This window comes from Ooceraea biroi, chromosome 5 (genome assembly GCF_003672135.1).
Source record: "Ooceraea biroi isolate clonal line C1 chromosome 5, Obir_v5.4, whole genome shotgun sequence".
In the NCBI taxonomy this organism is placed as follows: domain Eukaryota; kingdom Metazoa; phylum Arthropoda; class Insecta; order Hymenoptera; family Formicidae; genus Ooceraea; species Ooceraea biroi.
Genome location: NC_039510.1, coordinates 17,375,334 through 17,396,011, shown reverse-complemented (window position 1 = coordinate 17,396,011; position 20,678 = coordinate 17,375,334). Strand labels below are relative to the sequence as shown.

The 20,678-nt window shown below is 47.2% G+C and overlaps 1 protein-coding gene across 2 annotated transcripts in view; it reads right to left on the bottom strand.

Annotated features, from left to right (window-relative positions):
* Positions 1-1,976: 1,976 nt before the first annotated feature.
* The window catches only part of LOC105284933 (LIM domain-binding protein 2), a 69,310-nt gene continuing 50,608 nt past the window's right edge, over positions 1,977-20,678 (bottom strand). The window contains exons 3-10 of one of the 2 annotated variants that reach the window (XM_026969441.1): positions 7,774-7,876; positions 6,629-6,801; positions 5,999-6,202; positions 4,868-5,000; positions 3,962-4,083; positions 3,631-3,873; positions 3,125-3,214; positions 1,977-3,043 (exon numbers count right to left, since the gene is read on the bottom strand). In XM_026969441.1, the coding sequence (XP_026825242.1) occupies positions 2,525-3,043; positions 3,125-3,214; positions 3,631-3,873; positions 3,962-4,083; positions 4,868-5,000; positions 5,999-6,202; positions 6,629-6,801; positions 7,774-7,876 (1,587 nt within the window). In that variant the 3' untranslated portion in view covers positions 1,977-2,524. Of the gene's footprint in view, positions 3,215-3,630; positions 3,874-3,961; positions 4,084-4,867; positions 5,001-5,998; positions 6,203-6,628; positions 6,802-7,773; positions 7,877-20,678 lie in introns of both variants that reach the window. The other variant, XM_011348804.3, reaches the window with a different exon arrangement.

The following is a 20,678-nucleotide window of genomic DNA, read 5'->3' as shown; positions in this document are numbered from 1 at the left end:
GAGAATGGACCGACTCGAAGTTTCCACGATGCACCACTCGTTCTTGCTGCAATTTTCTTGCTACGATTAAAATCCACGGAGCAATAAGTGTTTCGATGTTGAACTTTGCAAGACAGCGGAAGCTGAACGTTGGAGATCTTCTCAAGTAATCGTGGACTTGTTAATCGGTTGACGCGACCCGGCAAGAAAACGACGTGCAAACGAGTGCGGCTCGTGCGATCTACACACCGAGCGTTTTCGCAAGGGTAAGAATCTGCGAAGCGCGCGCGCGCGCGCGTGTGTGGGTGTGTGTGTGTGTGTGTGTACGTGTGTCATATGTTGTGTGTACGCGTGTGTATTCAAAGGGAGCATAAATTCCGAAATCGAAGCAGAGCTCGTACCAACGTCGTGCCGTGACGTGACGTGGTGACGCTAGTTATTAAACCGGGTAAACGTCGACAGATCACAATTAGTGTGATGTGTAATGTGTAAGACTGATGACAATTATATCTAGAGCGATGTTCCATTCTTATATATTTTGACACATACTACTGTGTAATTCTGAGTCTCGTCAAATTTCTTTCTCGAAAATGTCTTTGTTTCATGAAATGCTTCAACGTATAAAATCGGTACAAGTCGTTTACATAAAAACTTATTATAGAAATAGATTTAAAGATAAATCAAAGATTCGAAGACAAAGAATTATAATGATTACCGCGCACAAATAATATATTATATAAATCTTTTATATACTCTATATGTCGTGATGTGGAATATATAATATGCAATTTTTTATATAATTCTTCCTTGAAAAATCACCTAAATGCTGAGAGAGAGAAAAGAAGGGAACATAACGAATCACAATGATCGATATAAAAATAGGAACAAATGCAATCTATATAAACGTAGAATGAGGAACATATATTATATTTAAACGTAACGCGCAAGGAACTACAGTATAAAGATTTACGTGTACATGTCGTAAAATGTTTGTGTGTGTGTGTGTGTGCATGCACATGTCTGATATGCAATGTACAAAATATCGGGTCATCACGCGCATTTTGCTACTATGTGTCCATCGGTAAATAAAATCGTAGTGTCACAATTGTCGCCATTAAAAATCTCGTTGAGGACAGAAACGCGATGTTAGTTCAGTGAGAAATATTCACTTTCAACTATTAAAATACAAAGTTAAAAGTCACATATACAATCAGTAAGACGTGGGTACGTGCTGTGCTACGTATCGTACCGCGATTTACCGCAAACGCAATGCGGAGTAACGTCGAGAAACGCTTCCAAAATCCAAAATGTTGTTCTGGCGTAAGAGTTGATTCGGTCTCGTTTAGATTTTGAAAAGACTTGAAATTTACGTTACATGTACCGGATCGACCTCGAAGCGCGAGATCTCTCTTACATTTCCCATGTAAAATACACTTTCCGTGGTTCGCCAAATAATTACCGGGTGATAAAGGGACAGAATTTTCTAACAAGCCCTCGAGACAATCGGCAAGGCCTGTGCGTTTGCGCTCGATTGGTTTTCGCGTTTAGAAAATTGTCGTCGAGTCGAGAAAAGGTGACTCCTCATCTCTCTCCCTTATTTTTTTGTCCCTTCCCTATTCCTCTCGTGTTCATTTACAGACTTCGCACACTCTCGCGTCACGTTCTTTCTCTCGCTCTCATCTCTTCCCTTTCTCTCTCACACATGTCATAATACGCGTCACATCGCGCATTTCGCACTAAACTTTCGTACTGACGTTTGCACAAATACTTACGACATAGCTCTTATAATATTTTATATTCATTTACTCTATTAATTATATCAATACTGTTGACGGATCGAGATTCATTCACAGTTCGCGTCAGAGCGGTTAATCGTCCCTGATGCACGTGGCGTTGATGTCCATTTTTCTCGGTTCATCTCCCTCTAATTCGTCGTCCCCCCCTCCCTCCCTCCCCCCCCCCCGCGAACGAGGGTTCGCTGCCGCGCGTTTACACATTTACGCGGCCATTAATTCCCCGTTTCACTATTTATTAATAATTTTTGACATAAAGTCTTTATCACACGCTAAAACGCTTGATCTCTATTCCGGAGATCTATCCGTTTGTCGCACGGTGTTCCGGAGCGATACGGCGATTCATCAGCGAGTATACGGCAAGTGATCTCCGTTGCCTCCTTCCCATCCGCTGTGGCCCGCCGGATTTTCTCCCTCTTCCCGCGTCGACACGATGACGAACATTCGGAGACACCGTGGCCACCTATCCCTCCGTCCGACAAGTGGAATGAACCCTGCGGGATTTGTGCAGACGTAGGTTCATCCTCGAAATCTCATGCTGCTCGCGGTCCAAACATCGACGGCGGTAACGACGGACGATCACCCGAACGGAAATCCCGATGAAATTCGTCTAGCAAAACGAATCGGTACACAACACTCGCGCACAAACGCGTGTCTCCGCATTGACGAGTTGAGTTCCAAGCGTCGTTTTTCGGTTCCGTCACTGCCGCGCGAGACTCCTCCTCGCTTCTTCCCCGATGCGAAATGCCAAGTCATTTGTGACCACGCTGCGCGAGGAAATACTCAATCTGCTGCAGGCAAAGCAGTTGCTGCACGAGGCTCTGCAGCGGATCTTGGCCTGGTTGGAGCTGACCTTGCTGTTGGAGCGGGCCCTGCGGCTGCGTCAAGCCTCCACCAGTAGACTGAGCAGACGTTGGCGGCAGCATCGCAGCGCCCGGGCCGGACTGTTCGGCCAGCAATTGTCGCTGCAGCTGTTGCGCCTGGTAATGTGCCACCGCCATCAGCTCCGAGGACTCCATGCCCATCGAGGCGGCGGCAGCAGCGGCGGCGGCGGCGGCGGCGGCCACGTGACCCAACTGCGGATGCTGCTCCGGATGATGATGATGATGATGATGATGATGATGATGACCCGCTGTAGCTGCTGGCAGGCCAGGCGGTTGGCAAGCTAGACCCGGTAGTACGCCGATGTGCGGCAACCTGCCAACCGCAGTCGAGCCAGCCGCGGAGGCTAGATAGACGGCGGCAGTGGGGAGGCTAGGATTCTCGCCCCGCTAGGGAGCCACGTTCTTGGGCCTGCGCCCCCGTCGCCCCCTGGTGGGGGGGCGCGGGGACTCCTGGCCTCACTGGCTCACCGCGGGGCTCTTTTTGTCTTGCTGCTGCTGACTGGCGTCTTGCGTTCCTTGTACACCCGCTGCTGCACCGGCTTGACCACCTTGAACACCCTAAAACAGAAGAGCGTCGAATCTCTCTTTACCCTTGGACTGGAATCGAAATGAGTTCAACCAGTACTCTCGAGTACTAGTAATGTCATCTCTTAAGCCTACTTTTCTTCAGTGTTGGGAATGTTAACTGACGTCGGCGTTAACTGATCCAATGACACAATGGTATAACGATTTGATGATCTAAAAGAGCAAAATAAATCGAAATAAAGATACATACAAATTTATGTACATTTTTGTTTTTCTTTATTGCTCAATAAAAGCACTAGGAAAAATCAAGTGATAAGGACTACGGAGCTGCTAATGTGCATTGCTTTCGCATCCGCTTTCGAATACGAAATGAAATGTTAAAGAATGCTAAAGGAAACGATGGTTTTCTTCTTCTTAATCTGGAGTTTCCAATTTCAAACTGCATTTACCTGATTACCAGGACCACCCTGTGGTGGACCAGGACCGCGGTCTGGTGGCCAGGAATTGCCTGGCGTCGGTTCCGCGTGGAATTGATGAGGATGTGGTGGTGGACCACCGGCCGCATCATGACTATGAGGATCCAGATTGTTCGCGGCGTCATACTGCGTATTTTCTAGTCTTGTAATTAGCCGTTCATCCTCGTCCCCGAATTCACCTCCCATTAAAGAAGGTTCACCCACCACCATCACGTCCTAAACCGCGGCAAAAAGGAAATATCAGTCTCTTTACCGTAGACTGAAATTAGACCGTAGACTCAAAAAGCGACATCAAGGAACCTACCTGTGATGCTAGAGAAAAATTTGGTCCAGGTGATCTTTTTTTCGGTGCAGGGGGTGCGTTGTTGCCTGGGCCCGACGTGCTCCCCTTCCTCTTTCTTCTTTTGCTAGCTGGTCGCTGGGACTCTAAAAGAAGACAGGATTGTCGTGAATACGATGTCGCGTGTACTCGACGGCCATTGGTTTGGCCACGTGTATGACTACACGCTGATAAACTTAAGAGCACTACCCAGCTGTGGACCTTTCTCATTATCAAAGGTCTCTGACACGCACAAGCACAAGCATGCATCGATTGAGACATACGAATACAACTATACACATGTCAAGTTCCTTTCTATCTCTCTTATGAGTTGCTTATACTTTACACTCTCAAACAAACTTTACAGAGAAACACGCTTGGTACAATAGTACTTGATGCCGCAGACACTTGGCTCAATGGTTTTATCGAGTTTCGAGGGATAAAACGAGATTGAAAATAAATGCGTTGGAGAGTACGTTTGAAATCGTAAATGAAAAGCGGAAACGCATAAAAATGATCAAAACATAAATAGATGATGCGAAACGAGAACTAATTTAGACTTAAAGTGCTATAATAATGTTCGACCTGATTGCGCAATCAAGCTGAAACGTTCGTTAAATTCGATCATCGACGAAGTAAGCGCAATTGGAGAGGTGGCTCTGATTGTTGAAGGATTTCGAGCAAAATCATCGCCAGGTCTCAGGCTCGGGACAAGGAAGGGAAAAAAACCGATGGAACCAAGAATCGTGACAAGGCAGCGAAGAAAATTGACGATAATAGTGCGTCGTTCCGCGGAAATCGGCAAAAACGAATTTCTCGTTGTCGACAGGGTCGACTGTCCGTTCGGCTTTACTGGCTGGTGCTTCTCATGTAAAGCAACTGTCCGTCTACCTCTCTTACCCGGCGGGGCAACTATCCTCTGCCATTTCTGGAACAAAGTCGTCTTCAGGCAGTCGCGAGGTGACAATGCATACGCCTTGTGCCTCGACATTAGTTCCTGCATGGGCTCCAAAATCACGCATAACTGTAAACAGAGTGCCACATATATAGCTCAATTCAAAACAAACTACATTGTATTTTTCATTTTAATTTAGTAAGCGAAATTTTTGATTCTGTACGTTTAGAACAGAAGTTATCCAGAAGCAGAACAAATTTAAATAATTTAGATTTAAACGTACGAAAAATGTAGATTAAATCTTTCACCATAGTCTAGCATCCTAATATTTAATGTTAATTGAGTAAAAACACTTCTATAATCTATAAAAACAGATGTGCGTCTCAGTTTTGGCATTCCGTTTTGCGTGACACTTGCAATCCGAGAATTATTAACGTCCTATTGCATACATATTGCATATAATATTGCAGAAAATTTACATAAACGTTTCGTTAAAGTTTAAATTTTAGTGCGCTCTGTATCTATCATACGTATCCTTGATTAATAATATTATATCACGCTATATGCGCAACAAGTATAAAACAGATAAATATTTTGTTGATAAATATTTAACAACGATTCAAGTTGCGCGCAGCGACGTTTCTCTACAAATGAACCGAATCTCGCTTTCGTCGTCAACAATTCCTTGTCCACGAAGAGAAATTACTCGAGACTTGGCCAGTCTTCTACGCGTTTTCCAACATCGCGCTCGAGGATTCAACAATGGGCGAGGACTTTCCCGCGACCAAAGTAACAGTCGACGGCTTTTCAAGCCGCTCGAGACGATACACGGCAGAATGCGCGGGCGCCCCGGTGAAAGCGCTTCCGAGCGCGGAAAGAAGGTGGTCCCTCGTAACCCGGATAGCCGGTGTACTTTCGAGAAGGTAAGCGTACACGTCGTCGTTCCGAGACACACCTTACGCTGCAATGATTTCCTAGTGCTCATTACCGTGTCCGTGATTAATGCCTCTTTTTGTTTTAGATCAACAAGACCTCAACTTTGACTTGCCCAGTCAACCGATTTGATCAACACTCGATGGAGTTGGACCGAATTGAGTTAACGCGATACTTGAATCACGCATACACACCCTAAGATAGTTGAGGGTAGCATTGGACATTCCCATCCTGGTGATGTTCTTGCTGAGCTGCTCGAGTATCGCCGGATCTTGCTGCATGCTTATGACGGACCGCGGCACCAACTCTCGATGCGTCCTCACCGTCATATGCCACGACTTTATCCTCATGAGGTCGTCGAAGGTGAACTCCAATATTAACCTACCCTCCGTTAATACCTGAAACGAGTTTCGGATTATAATATCTGCCTTGTATCTATTTCGAGGGTGTTGAATTTTGCGCGTCACCGTTGAGAGTTACTTGAGTTAGGGAATAATCTTAATAGAAATTAAAGAATATTCAAAATTAAACTGTAATCCCTGTTATCATGATAATATTTTTTTCACATAAGAACGATCGCAATTTCTCTAATGTATTAGATTAAAATTTATCACGACGATTCAACCTAACAAACTACTATTAGAATCAATATTGCTTTGCTATAAATTCTTTCAATTCTCTGTTAAAGTTTCAGTTCTACGATATTTAAATTACGATAGTTCACTACGCCTCTTTTCCTCATTTATTTCAAACATTTTAATAATTTTAGTTGAGCGGCGGAATGCACAGTGGAAGCGTCAAAAGTTTCGCTGTTATATACTTACCCTAGTATACGTCGGCTTTCCATACTGCGTGATCACCGTGCACTGTTCACAGTCCAGAGTTATGCTGGTGTTATGAAACGACTCCTTCTGATTCTTCAGTAAGTAGTAAAGCTCTGACACTCCACCGTCGAATACCGTCCGGAAGTACCTGGGTATTAACGGCCTTCCTATCGCTGAAGGGATAACGATAGAAACGATTAGGAATGAATCAACAAGGAAAAAAGGGATACCAAGCTGTTGCAAGCAAAGCAAAAAAACCGGAGGCGACGATTAAGATCGACGATATGACTCGAAAATTCATAAAAATTGTCATCGCGCTCCTTCTCGTCCACCATCGCGAATAGAGGGGAAAGATATCTAGTGGGAAAAAGTTCCTGTTCTCTCTTTAATTGAAAAATGCATTCCGCGCTCGTCCGGGCTCGTCTTACCGTACGGCGAGCTTGTCGTTTATGCCCGGCTGACGACGACGCGCATCCGCGCGACATGTAATCACGTTGTCGTCGTATATTCTCGCGACGGTGTGGGAACAGACATTAAAATCCACCAACTGCAAAATTGCCGCACAGTGGCACGTCATTATTTAGAACAGTACCGTACGAGCGTACGGTAAGAAGCGCGGCGATTGAACGTCGGTCTCTAACAACGGGGAACGATTTTAATATCTCTCTCTCTCTCTCTCTCTAGAATGTAAGAAATTATCTCCAGTAGAAATCGATCGCGTTAAATAACGAAAGCAGTGTGTAAATATATTCATGCATCATCTACAAAAATTATTAATTTTTCATCTGTTTTCCATTTTCATAAATTTTACAAGTCATAAATCATAAATCTCACAAAATTGAACATATTTTATTTCGTGTCATTTTGCCGTGTTATCTTTAAATGACAAATTTCTCGATAAAATGGATTTATATCAAATGAGACTAACTCCACACGTGATCTCGCAAACATCGATATTATAGACGTCAGAAATAAAGTAGCGATGTTGAATTAAAAATGAAATCGATCTTCGCTAACACGCGACAACTACTTTCTTACATTGGGCGGGTTTTTGGCTCTGAATTTGTATTATTACAGACATTTTTGAACGTTTTTATGATTTAGATTGGTATGTATGAGGCGCAGAAATAATCGGCAATACTCACAATATCTCTTCGGTCCATCCTCCAAACAGAACTGGAGAGTGAGGGTGGCGTCCTCCTCGAAGAACTCGTTCGCAAAGGATTCCCACCAGAGGTTGTCGCTTTCCTGAATAACACAGAGAAACATACCAGGATTAGTCTCGGTGTCTCAACTTTGTGCGCGATGCATGCATCCCGTCATCGTTGCGCCGATTATTGCCGCGGCAGCTTATCTCGCGAATCGGGAACGATCGGGGATGGCAAACGAGGGGCTGATGGTTAGGCCGAGGACAGAAGAGTGGAGCATAATGAAGAGAAGAGGAGCGAGTCAAGAGGTAGCACCCTCTTCCTCCGAAGGGTTGCACGAGGAGAAAATCGAGGAGAGAAGAGAGAGAGAACGTGTACCTCGACGCTGAATAACACATGACTGTCTGGCTTGAAATTATAGCATTCCACCCCCTCTCAGTCGTAGGAACTACCCCTTGGCTCCGTTCGCCACGCTTTCATTCAATTATGCATCCACCGCCGAAACCCTCGCGCCCACCCGCGTGAGGTCCGCGTACCCCCAAAAGCCCGCGGGCGATGCTCTTATTATTTTACAGCGTGTGGCATGGTGTTTCGTCGGCTTTTCTCGTGCGCTGAGAAACCGCTGTCGTCGGTTAGGCTCTCGCGACGTCATCGCTACTCGTGGGGTTGTCGAGAACCGCGAATCGCCGCGATCGAGGTAGCACGCTCTCCGGGAATCTCACCGATGGCCTGGATTCTCCGACTGTAATCAAATTTCGTTTCTATCCGGTTCCATCCGACTGTGTTAGTCACAAGATAATTTTAAATGACGATCCCAATTTTCGTGCAGTCTGCTAATCCAATGACAGTCGTAAGTTCTTGTCGCGAATTGATACTCTCGATGCTACACGCAAGAAGAGACAAAAACGTCGATAATTCAAACACTTAGTTAATTTCAATGAACATCATGTTACGAATAGAACGTTACGTCCGACGGTGTCCAAAATACTAATACGCACCGAGGGATTGTTTTCTGAGCACGTTTACTTCCACGGTAAACCCCTCATTGTCCACGGCAACAACAATTACCGCGTTTGCCGTCGTGCTTGTCAATAAGTACCTTTTAATTTTGCATCGGAGGGTAGGTAAAGTTAGCTTTAGCGCGCAACTGTAGAATCGGTGCGCCACGAACGCGAGAGGAATGATTATCAAGTTGGTGCTATTATTAATTTTTCCCTCACGCGTTTTTCGTCGGGCTGTCTTTCGATCGACCAGGAATAGATGAGACGCGAATCGAAGGGAATGAGATATCTTCCCCGATGCCGGAACGAGCGCGGTACTCGTGTCAAATTCGCGTAGACAATCGGTTTCCGGGGCGGACGGCCGACACGATGCTGCGCTCGCGAAGATTTATTTCGGACGTAAGCTGCACCGTGCCAAATCAAGCAAACTGTTACCACTCCCGCGCAAATTGATATTTCTGGCAAGCGCACACTACGGGGGCAGCCCGGGGAAGGGTGGTCGGGGGAGGAAGTCGTTGAAACACTGGCAGGATAAGTGCAACCGAACGAGCAAGAAGACGTTACTCGACAAATAGGCGATATTCAATAACGTGAGAAGCGGCCGAGAGAGAGAGAGAGAGAGAGAGAGAGAGAGAGAGAGAGAGAGAGAGAGAGAAAAACGCCTCCCGAAGCCCCTCGAGGCTCGACCGCTGCGAGTATTTCGGAAAGACGAGGATTAATTTAATCGAAATTCGCTTTCTTGTCCCACGTTAACCACGTCAATGAATAAAAATCGAATTTATCGCAACATCACTTCAAGCTTGCCGCGAATCGAGGAAATTTTCTGAGCCACGTAATTCAGCCGCCTTTCGATTCATTTCGTGATTCTCAAAATTGTGTCAAGTGTCGCAAAAGTCTTAAAATAAATTGATGAGATAACTAATTCCTTGTTAATCATTTTATTGCGATCGATGGATCCTATAACTTTCTCAGCTTCTCGATATGGTGTGTCACGGTGTACTTCTCAGTCTTTCAGAGATGACAGTGTACGTTATCGGATATTCACGGATCGATGATCAAAATCCCCGACAGCGGAATAAAATATGCGACGTCGATATTCGGCGATTGTCGATTTAATGAAGTCAATCAGCGATTCAAGTGACGAAACTGACAATGCCGGAAAAACTTGAGATTTTTACGCGCGAATGTGCGCTGGCGAATTTCGCTTGGAAAGTGCGGTCGATACTCGTCGAGATTTCTCATGAATAGATTAGCGCACAAGTTGTGATGCATGCAAGTTATAGCGGTCAATAATTTCTCTTATATTTTGACGATAATTTCTTCGGACTTGTGCATATTCTCTACTAAATGAATATGCTCTGTGAATATTCGGGGAATACTCGCCATCCCTATGAAACCCCTCGTCATGAAAGAATATACACTTGTTAACACATTGACTGACACCGACGGGTATAAGCATCATGGTAAAGTTCGTTCCATGACACGTGACGGCTAAGATGTACGCGTCTTTAATTCGCACTAGTCACGTTAAGCAGTTTTATTTGCGCTCCAACATGACCTTTTTATTTCGCAGTTCAGAAAAGGAGAATTTTAATAACACGCTTCGCTTCCTATCACTCTCATTTCCTATTTCTTATCAGGTTTCTAAGGAAAGTAAACGAACAAATAATGTCACGTACGCTGAATTACATTTTTCTCTCGCTTCTTGTCTCGTTATCTTTACGCAATTAACGAATTATATAATCAATGAGCGATTAAAGTACACGCGAAATAATAAAACTTTTAGCATTCCCGATGCCCGATTTGCACATTTCGCCCATTCCACTACAAAGTCTGCGTATCCTGTCCGATAATTCTCTCGCCTTGAACAAAACCGCCTCATCGACGATGGACAAGAAACTCGAATTTGTGTTCTCGCTGCGTGGACTGTCCAAATTCAATATTATTCCCGCAATAAAAATTGATTCCACCCGCCATAAACTATATACGTCGCGCGAGTGATAAGGAAATAACAAAAAGCGACATTCGCACACATGTACCGTATACTTTCATTCACCCAAGTTAATAACAGCGAAAATTGCGATGGTCCCGGTGCAACGTACGAAAAGTATGAGCACGGCGCTCGAATACAACGCCAACAAAAAGCGCTCGCAAAAAGGTTCCGCACAGTACGTGCTTTTAATATTAAAAATATGATTAGCGAACTGCACACAAAATTCGACGTCGCGTAACACTTTGTTATTTAATGCATTTCTAGTCTTTCCAGAATTATTATAGGCTCGCTGCTCGATTCACCGTTGCATAATTGAGCCAAGCACTGAAAAACCTATTACATATAAAGACTATTGCAAATGCACATGTAATGCAGCATATACTGCATGTCTGCAATATTGCATTCAAAGGCATCAACAAAGACCCCGTAGGCGAAGATGAAGAAGAAGAAGAAGAAAGATCGCGCGAGCATAAATCGCGGCGTGATTCTCGCGCGTTTTTTCGGTGGTCGTATTAGCGGCGGAGTTAAATTCAATTTGTCCAGGACCGAGGCGGAGTCCCGGAGGCGGGAAAAAAAGCGAAGGTCCACGGCTTCGAGCTGACTCGTCCCGTCCGTCCGTCCGGACGCCCGCGTCGTAATAACCGGGGCGCGGCGGCGCGACGCCGCCGCGCTTCCACCATCGCTCGGTCTCGGGCCGGCGTGGCCGCCGAAAAATGTCCGGCATCGGGGCGAGTCTCTCTCCCGAATTCCAGTCCGATTCCGACGCATACCGGCGCGACGAGAAAGAATCCGATGTAATTCCACGGTGTTACCAGGTAGCGCGGCGCGGCGCGGCGCGACGCGGCGGCGTCTCGACGTCGACGCCGTATTTTAAAGCCGCCGCCGGCGCTCGCAACGAATAAATTTCTTTTCATCGATTCGGCCGCGTCGACCGCCCTCGAGACTGTTGCCCGCGACCGATGCGTCTTCTGCCACCCCGAGGAAAGCGCCCCTGCTCCGTACCCCCGCGCTACTCCCGAAATTCTCGGCCGTACGTTTCCCGTTTCGTACGGGTAAGCACGGCTGTTACTCGTGGCGGTTGTCCGATCCCCGTCTCGAATTGACACTAAATTTCTCCGCTTCTCTCGTGTCATAGACCGCTCGAGCGGCTCAACCGGTTGCCGCTCGCGAGGAGATTCGCCGGGGACTTTTCGCGTTACCGATATCGATGTAACATCGTCATCGCATCGTGCAATTTCGAACAAGGTTCGTTTTTCGACGCTGCGTGGGTCCGGAGGAGTACGTTTTACGTTAATTGGACGGCGCGTTGTGTAAAGATGAGTCGATTCGCTGAATTAAAGAAAAAACGCCATACTCTCGTATATCGAGATATATATGATGATGTAAAATCGATGACACGAGACTAGGCACATTTTCGACTCGATTTACTCAAGAGTACACGTATGTGTGTGTGTACGAGGGTACATTGTACGAGTTAACTTATTTCTCCGCATAATGCCGTCGTGTTTCCACCGCCGCGAGATGAACGTCGAACGCAACTCTCTCGTCCGCGGCATCGAAATCCGAACGCGGTGGAATTATAATACAGCCGGGGTTTCAATCGCTAATTTCTTTGAAGCCGCCCCTCGTGACTCGAATCGACCGGCGAAATCCACCTTTTTCATCCTGTCCGTCTCCTATCCATTCTTCGGCTCTTGTGATTTTTCGCGTGTCCCAACTGGCAGCGCGGACTATACGCCGGGGTTGCCCGCCGGCTCTTCGCTGGGACTGTACCACCCCACTGTTGTTAGGGGGGTGTGGGGGAGACTAGGGGTGGTATATGATCGTGTATATACGCCGCCGCCAAAGTATTGTCGGCGCGCTCCACCTCTCGATTTTCTCGCGAAAATCCTTTTCGCGGGGAAGTCCGCGGTCGAGGTGGCCGCGCGCTATATTGAAAATTCGCGAAAATTCCCGGCCGCACGACCATCATTTTTGAGAAATTTCGGCCGTGCGGCTCGTCCGCAGATAGATTCGACGGGATTTCTCTCTGACGCGACCAGCCCGGACAAAACTCTCCCGGCCGATCGGAGTATATACGGCCAGGGGCGGCGGCGCGAGGGACGAACGCGAAGGGGGGAGAGAAGAACGAGGGGATGGGGGGTACAATATGGGTTATCGAGGGGGCCCCACCCCCGGGGGAGAGCAGGGGCCCTCATTTTATTACCCAGGCTCCCATGACGGTTCTCAACCTTGGCCGAACTTGCGCCCCCCTCTCTCTTTCTCTCTTTTTTTCTCTCTCTCGCTCGCGCGTCTTCTCGCGCGAGTAATCCGCGCCGGACTTATCCGGTTCGTTAATCGTCTGCAGTCTCCAGCCTCGCTGGACCAACGAGGTGTCGAATTGTTCGCGCGTTCGCGAGCCCGTCAACGGAAGAACAACGGCGACAATATTTGCTTCTATTTTTGTCCCACGCGAGAGAGTACAGCAGCGTGAACGAACGAACGAACGAACGAGCGAGCGAGTGAGCGAGCGAGTGAGCGAGCGAGTGAGCGAGCACGACGTGACGGATGCGCGCGATGGAAAATGTGAAAAGTGTTCGATAACCGTGTAACGGAGGCTTTTGCATTCGATAACGTCATCTCGCGCAACGACGTCACCGCCGCCGACACCCGCGCTCAGTCCTCTCTCTCTCTCTCTCTCTCTCTCTGTCTCTCTTTTTTTCTTTCTCTTTCTTTCATGCAGTGTACCCTCGGGATCTCAGGTTCGTTCGCAGGAAAAATCAACTTTTCGCAAAAATTCATCGCGCAGTGCACGGTGTATTAACGTATTAATAATGTTCATCAAGCCGCGCGGCTCTACAGAACGTTTCGGTTACGCGGTGAGATATTTCATCAGAGGCGGATTCTTTGACGAGTCAATTCTATATCTTGAAGGAAAATTTTCAGGGAGGGGGATGTTTTCTCCCAACTCGGACTTCAAACCGCTCAAGGGGAGAAATGAACTGCAAAAGTTTGTATTTCGGCGCTAATTTTCGGTCGACTTTACTCCAACTGATATTTTATTCGAAACTTATTCATCAAGAAATTCACGCCATCGAAAAGTGATATCGTGACAACATCGAGAACGAGTTTCTTCAATTTTCTTCAATTTTCATCATTGAAAGATATCGAGATTCGTGACGTTTTCTCAGAGAAATGCCTGAAATCTTTTTCGACAAGCTCGAAACACATTGTATGCGCTGTTTACGTGAACAGTCATTTCTCTTTCATTCGTCTTTTTTACAAATGCGCTCTGATCATACAAGCTCTCGTTCTCGATCGTGTATCTCATGAAAATCCAAATTAATTTCTGTCCGAGCACCCTCGTTAAAAGTTGCTTGTACAAATGTAATTATTTTCACGTGGTACCGGCAAACACGATCGCTTGAAAAATTCCACATAAATCCAGATGTACTGCAAATTTGACGACGATCTCGAGCACACGTAGGAAAGCCGGGTCGCTTGAAATAAAGATGGACTCAAATCGCCGATCCACGTTAAAGATTCACTTGGAAAAACTCGGAATTGCGCCTCGTAAATCGTTAAAACACGTGGCACAACGCCGTCTCACCGGCGTTCCTCAACGTCTTATCGAAATTGTGAAATTATCGGGCCCGCGTGATGAGATACACGAAAATGTTGCGAATACAAAAAAAGGGACGGGGAAGTTGGCGAGCGTTAAGGGCGGAAAGAAACGCGTGCGCGCGTGCGGAATCGTATATAGCGGGTGTGTAGGAAACACGCGCCGGGTAAATGAGGCGCCATCAGTCACAGTCAAAATGTTCCGCGTCATAGTCGGGAGTGGATCTCTCTCGCGCACGTCAAAGTCCGGCGATGGAAATTAATGCACTTTCTTTCGATGAGTAACGAGCACCGAAACGCGAGAGATGTCCGCGCGCGGTAGCACGAGGAAAAATCTCTGTCGTCGTTCTCTCCCTCGTCTCGTCGTTTCGCGAAAAAGTCCGCGATCGGACCGCGCGTGAAAATACCCACCGACGAGTCATCGGAAATGAAAAAATCATTACGAGAGGCCAGGAGAATATTCGCGAGCTCCAAAAGCTCTTACCAAAGATTGAGTTACAAGCCTTGCCCGAGCCTCGCGTAATGTTCTCCGCAACTGCTTATGAATACGTTTGAAGCGTTCATCTCTTTGTTTTCTTTAAACACGCAACTATTCGCTATCATATCATCTCGAATGTGTACGGAGGTCTGTCTCTCTCTCTCTTGTCACATCCAACAATTTTTTGATGAAATAAGGGAGACTATTTTGGGAGTTCCGTCCGCAAAACCGCACTCGGGCACCACTGCGACGCGACGTCGATAGCGTGATCGCGCGAACATCTTTATGACGCGATGGTATCGACATCATTATGCACGCTGGCCCTTTGACAATCCGATTTATCTGCGTCTGTTTCTGTCTGTTTTACTCGTTTTCTTTTTTGTTATCAACTTCATCTCGTAATTCACTCTTGACAGAAATCGTGCAAATGGACATACTTTGATTAGTTGCAGAGGCCGATCTTGCCACTTCCCGGCGTGTAAATTACATCGAACACGCGGAGTCCCGGACTTGGAAATTTTAATTTTACACCTACTCTTTGAGCTCGAAGAAGCGTGCGTGGGCGTTATACGTGTGTACACGTGTGTGCAGATATAAACACGCTTTTCTTGTATTCGAGTCGCGGAGCAGTTTGTTCACGTGGATCGTTACTGCGCGAGGGATACCGTGTATCAGCTATACAAATTTACGTTTTACGAGTAACCGGATTAGTAGTTTGTCGCGAGATTTACGTCGGCCGACAATGTAATAAGCGCATATCTCAGATCACGGCTTCGTTAATTCGATGCGACTGAAGGAGACGCGCGTGCGTCGCGCGAGCCGACCGCGTATATCGCTTCAATAAACTGTACAAAGAGTTGCATCAAGAAAATACATAATCGGCTCCTGAGAAACTCGTTTCCATATCAGCGGCTAACCGGTTAACAAACTTCTTCGCCTCCTTTTTTCTTCCTCTTCTATCTTCTTGCGCTGTTAATTACCGTTCGGTGTGCACGAATATGCCTGCTCTCGGAGTGTATCGGAACTCGTTTAAACGCTCGCATTGTACGCAATGAGCCTCTTCTTTTGTCTCGCAGCTATAGCCATCATCTCCAGTTTTGCAGCGCGTCTTCCTTACACACGCACAGTCTCTCACTCTCTTTCTCTCTTTTTTTCACTTCTCCTCCCCTCCCTTCCCCTCCCTTCTTCACTGGCTTCCCGTCTCCCTTTCCCGCTCTTTTCATTTTTACCCCACCGTCCCGCCCGCTCGTATCATTCCCGAGACGAGATAATACGTTCCCGTCCTTTCTTTATTATTTTCTCTCCTCTCTTTTTTCCTTAATACTCCCTCCGCTGCGCTACGATTTTATTTATGTTCATCGCCCTGGCAAACCGGCCGGCGCGTACGTAACGCGAGATCGCGGCCGCGCCGGATAAGCGTCTATCATTTTCTTGCTTCACGCGTTCCCTGACGAATCAGTCGCGGTTAATTGATATTTGCGGCAAAGTCCGGGAGATTATCCGCCAACTGTAAAACCAAATTGTGTGCCTCGGCCAATTCTTCCATATTGAGAAAAGCTAATAGAATTTTATTGCCAAGACAAATTACTTTTTTTCTTATTTCAAGTTATATTATGATGGTTTATCTAAACGAATATTCGGAATTGAAATCGTCATCATCAAAATTGAAGAAAGAGTTGTTAGACAATAGTAGCGAGGCACGCGACGACAGTAGTCCGCCGAGAAAGGCGACACGTTGCGAACAACGGAAGCTGGCGAGAAAGTATCGAGGAGAAAGCACGTGAAGTTCCATTCTCCGTTCGGCTCGGTTTCAGGACGCGGCGTGAAGCCGGAACCCTTTCTTTCCCACCTTTTCAGACCGGACCGTCGTCGAAAACTCCCTTCGATGTGCCCTCCCGTCCATTAAGACCCTATCGGCGGTTTCATTGTTACAATTCTACGCGTAATACGTACTTCGGAAACCGGCACAGAGGTGTGACGTTCGCGTTCGAACGCGATCGGCGTGCAACGAACAGGCGAGAGAAAGGGAGCTGTCAGTCTTGAAAAATTCTAGAAGAAGCACAATTGTCGCCTGACTTAGAGTCGCTGCTCGCAACTTTTCACGGGATAATCAAACTTCTCGCGCCACAGATAACTTTGAATGCAACACGTGAGAGCACGTTGCATTAAATGCGATACATTCGGAGGATGCCGCCAATTATACGTAATATGTTAACGTTGCGCACATTAATAGATCGAAATAATCGCTTCGTCCCAATTTCCCGAGCGGCGCATCCCCCTATTAAGTCATTACGTGCATTCGGCCGCTGCTCGCGGTTCTCCGTTTCTCGTCCATTAAATCTTTTTCTCGGCTGCTAAGATAAAATCGATGTAATACACATCTTGAGGCCGGGGCCTTATCGTGAGGGATAGTGTTTCCTATTGAATCTGCGGGTTGCATCCGAAGACTTCTTGAGTAAGTCATTGTGTCGCTCTGAAGCTTCCTCGTGTCCGCGCCCCCGACTTTATTATTAGATATTCTTGCCTTATCCTTGCACGAGTCGTATCTCGAAACTCGGCCTTCTTCCATTCCGATCTTGATGTAATCCAGCGAGCGAGAAGCGGTATGGAAGTCGTGCTAGAGACTCGTCACCGCGCTCCAGATTTTCATTTATTCGCGCTCGTGCACGACGTACGTGACTTTTTTTCCTGTCGCACCGACTGAAACTTCATTCGTGAAACTACTTCTACATCGCCTTGGCGATTCGGCGCTTCACACGCATCCGCGCCGTAACACGCGTTAATTCTGGTCCGAGCCGTCGTCAGCCACGGACCGTGCTGATGCCACATTCTATCCGATTGTACTATAAGCTTCTTTCAAGCTTAGATTCTGTCGATTCGGAGCGCAAAGCGCGTTCGGAAATCGATTTAGCTTCGGTAACCGGTACGGAACAGAGTCGGAGGGAGAAAGAGGAGAGAAGCTAGAATCTTCCCTTACGTGCTATCGCATTTGCTCGGAAGAATGGGCTCGTCCACTTTGATTCAAATTTTGCCGATCTCGGGTGCTATATGTTCAACGTCTCCTTGCGTAGATTGCAGATTTCTCAATTGTGCCTCTTCTTTTTTCTCTCTGCGTGTCGACGTTACGAGAAAAACACGAAGAAAGTATAAACTGTATATGCGTCTGAAAAGCAAGCCGAGCCGTTGACCCGAGCTAACTGATGAATTCTGACTGCTCTGTTGCAACCTGGTTCGAGTGCCAAAACGTTCCGAATCGGTCCGAGTCGATCTGGCGATTCCATCCGTTCTTGCCAGATCACACGAGGCTTCGTCTCTCCGCGCGGACGAACGAGGGAATATGAATTCCTGGACGCGCATGCTCGCGACACCGACTCGTAAAAGCGGTCGTTTCGTCGCTGACTAGTCGCCGCTTCTTCCTATACGTGCCAGCTCGGTCTTTTCCCTCGTTTTGTTCTAGTCGGCCTTCTCGTTGCCGACTAAATCCTTCCGTCTCTCTCTCTTTCCCTCCGTCTGTCTTCGCTTTTCCCTTTCGCCTCCACCTCGTCTAGGTAACTCCCGGTGTAGGCAGAACTACGCCAAACTTTGCAGTAACGGTACACTTAGCAGCTCTCCGACCATCTCTCACTCCTTCTCTCGTTCCTTCTGTCGACCGCACAGCGTAAAGATCCGCCGCGAATAGTATTCCGGCGGATCGTTAGTAATCCCCCCCCCCCATTCCTGTCTTTCCTTCTATCTCTGTAGTCAACATTAAAATTTCCCGTCTCTGAAGCAGTCATCGTCGATAATGTTGAGAAGTATCGCGCCGCGATCTCGTATGATTGTAGTACAACTTTAATATCGCTATTAATAGTACATCATTAGAATCATGGCGTATTTACGATATCATCATTAACGTGTAATTAATTATTAGCATCGCCCGTAAAATTCAGCACTGCGGCCAGATTCGAGTCGAGTATCGTGCCGAATCGACGTCGATTCGTTTCGCAAGCGCCATCCAAGGTGAGCTCTGTCCGTTGGTTCCCGGATGACGTTGTATGACACCGGTTTAACACGGCCGATCAGGGCCCGCGCGTGTTTCGCAATTACGCGACGTGCTAATTACTCGCGAGAGAGACGCGACGCGGCGGAAGTTGGATCGCGAGCTGGGTAACATAGTTCGTTGACGCGTGCCAGGTCAGTTGCGTCAGTCTCGTACACGTGGACGCTCTTGTAAAACGCGTTTCCCTATTTTTGTGACTTCACTTGTTCTTCGATAGAAACGCTCGGTTTTACCCCGCTCCTCTCGTCTGTCATCGTGGTTGCCAGCGGGGACTTTTGCGTAATGGACCCTCCTTCGCCAAGTATAGTTAGATAGTTTTAGACGTGATCTAAGCGGCTCTCTCCCTTCTCTCGGCGTTTCCGTTTCCTTCTTCAAGGCTCCTCGTTCTTTATTTGCTCCCCATCGATCATACCATAGAGTACGCGCAGCAAAGCAACCGCTGCTAAACCGCGTACGCTTAATCGTCTTGACCCGGCCGGTCGATATAATCAGCCAGCGTCATCGGAAGATGATTACGTATTATTCGCTGCAGCTGCAGATACATGAAATGTTCCTCGCGATAAAGCCCAGCGTCTCTTTAACGTTTCGAAATGGATTTCAAATTCCCCGCCATTAATTCATCACGCACGCAGTTTTATCGTTACAAATCGAAAGACAGTCGCGCGATCATTTCTTTTTACGTACAAGACGCCTCTGCTCGCGCGGCGGCGTTAGTCTGACGGAAGAAACGGTGGTGAACCTTGCAAACGCATGCTGACAACGCACGAGATGCGACGATAGCGCGAGGAAAGATGATTTATGACCGTGGGACACGCCATGTCGTTTACTAAACTTCGCGAACCGGCGCACGAGCGAGCGAGCGAGCGTGAGCGTGCGTGCGTGAATACGTGCGTGCGGGGGAGTGGACGAAAAACATGAAGACTGGAGAGAGAGAGAACGCGCGCCGGGATGGAGAATAGAGAGTAGACCAGAGTAGAATTTATTTCGTGTTTCAGCAGTAAGCCCTCTCGGAACACACATACGTGCGCGCGCTATAAATGATATATGAATATACACGACAGACGATAAATACAAGGAAAAATCCCGTCGTAGAAAAGAAAACAGAAAAAGTAGATAACAACGTGTATGTCGCGAGAAAGTAGCATAAAATGAAAAGAGGTGAGTTGTGACCGAAGAGCACGAGTTAAGGAGACCGTATTCAGTTGCCCGAAGATACCGATTGCGTAACAGCGGATACTGAATCAGAAGCAATTTTTTTCAACGTAACGGCGCACACACGCGTGATGATCGTAATAATTTATCGTTTTGAACAAAGAGCGAGTCGCGCCGAGCCAGCTTCCATCGCTCGCCAATAGATAAGGGAACCTGTTCATCGATTGATTTTACGCGGGCGTATATAGAACGTGTATATACACTGTCGTCTCAAATAGAAATTTAATTTAACACCGAGCAATCGAATCAAACGCCCAATTCCGGATGTCCGGAGGAGCGAAAGAAAATTGGCCGTATTGGATACCCCCGTTCAAGGAAATTTGGTTCGGCATTAATTGAAGAATCGGCCCCGACTTTGAGAGAACCCGCACGCGGGTCGCGAGAGTGAGGGAGAAAGAGAGAACGAACGAGGGCGAAACGGCGCCAAAAGCGAGACGCTCGCGGTTCGACGGGGGTTGTAACACCGAAATTTGGATCGCTGCCTTTTGCGCTCCACGCCTCGTTAGCCCCCGGAACGATTTTATGCGGCCGGGTGTAAAAGCGTGCCTTGTGTTGTCACGCACCTGTCATGATACGCGC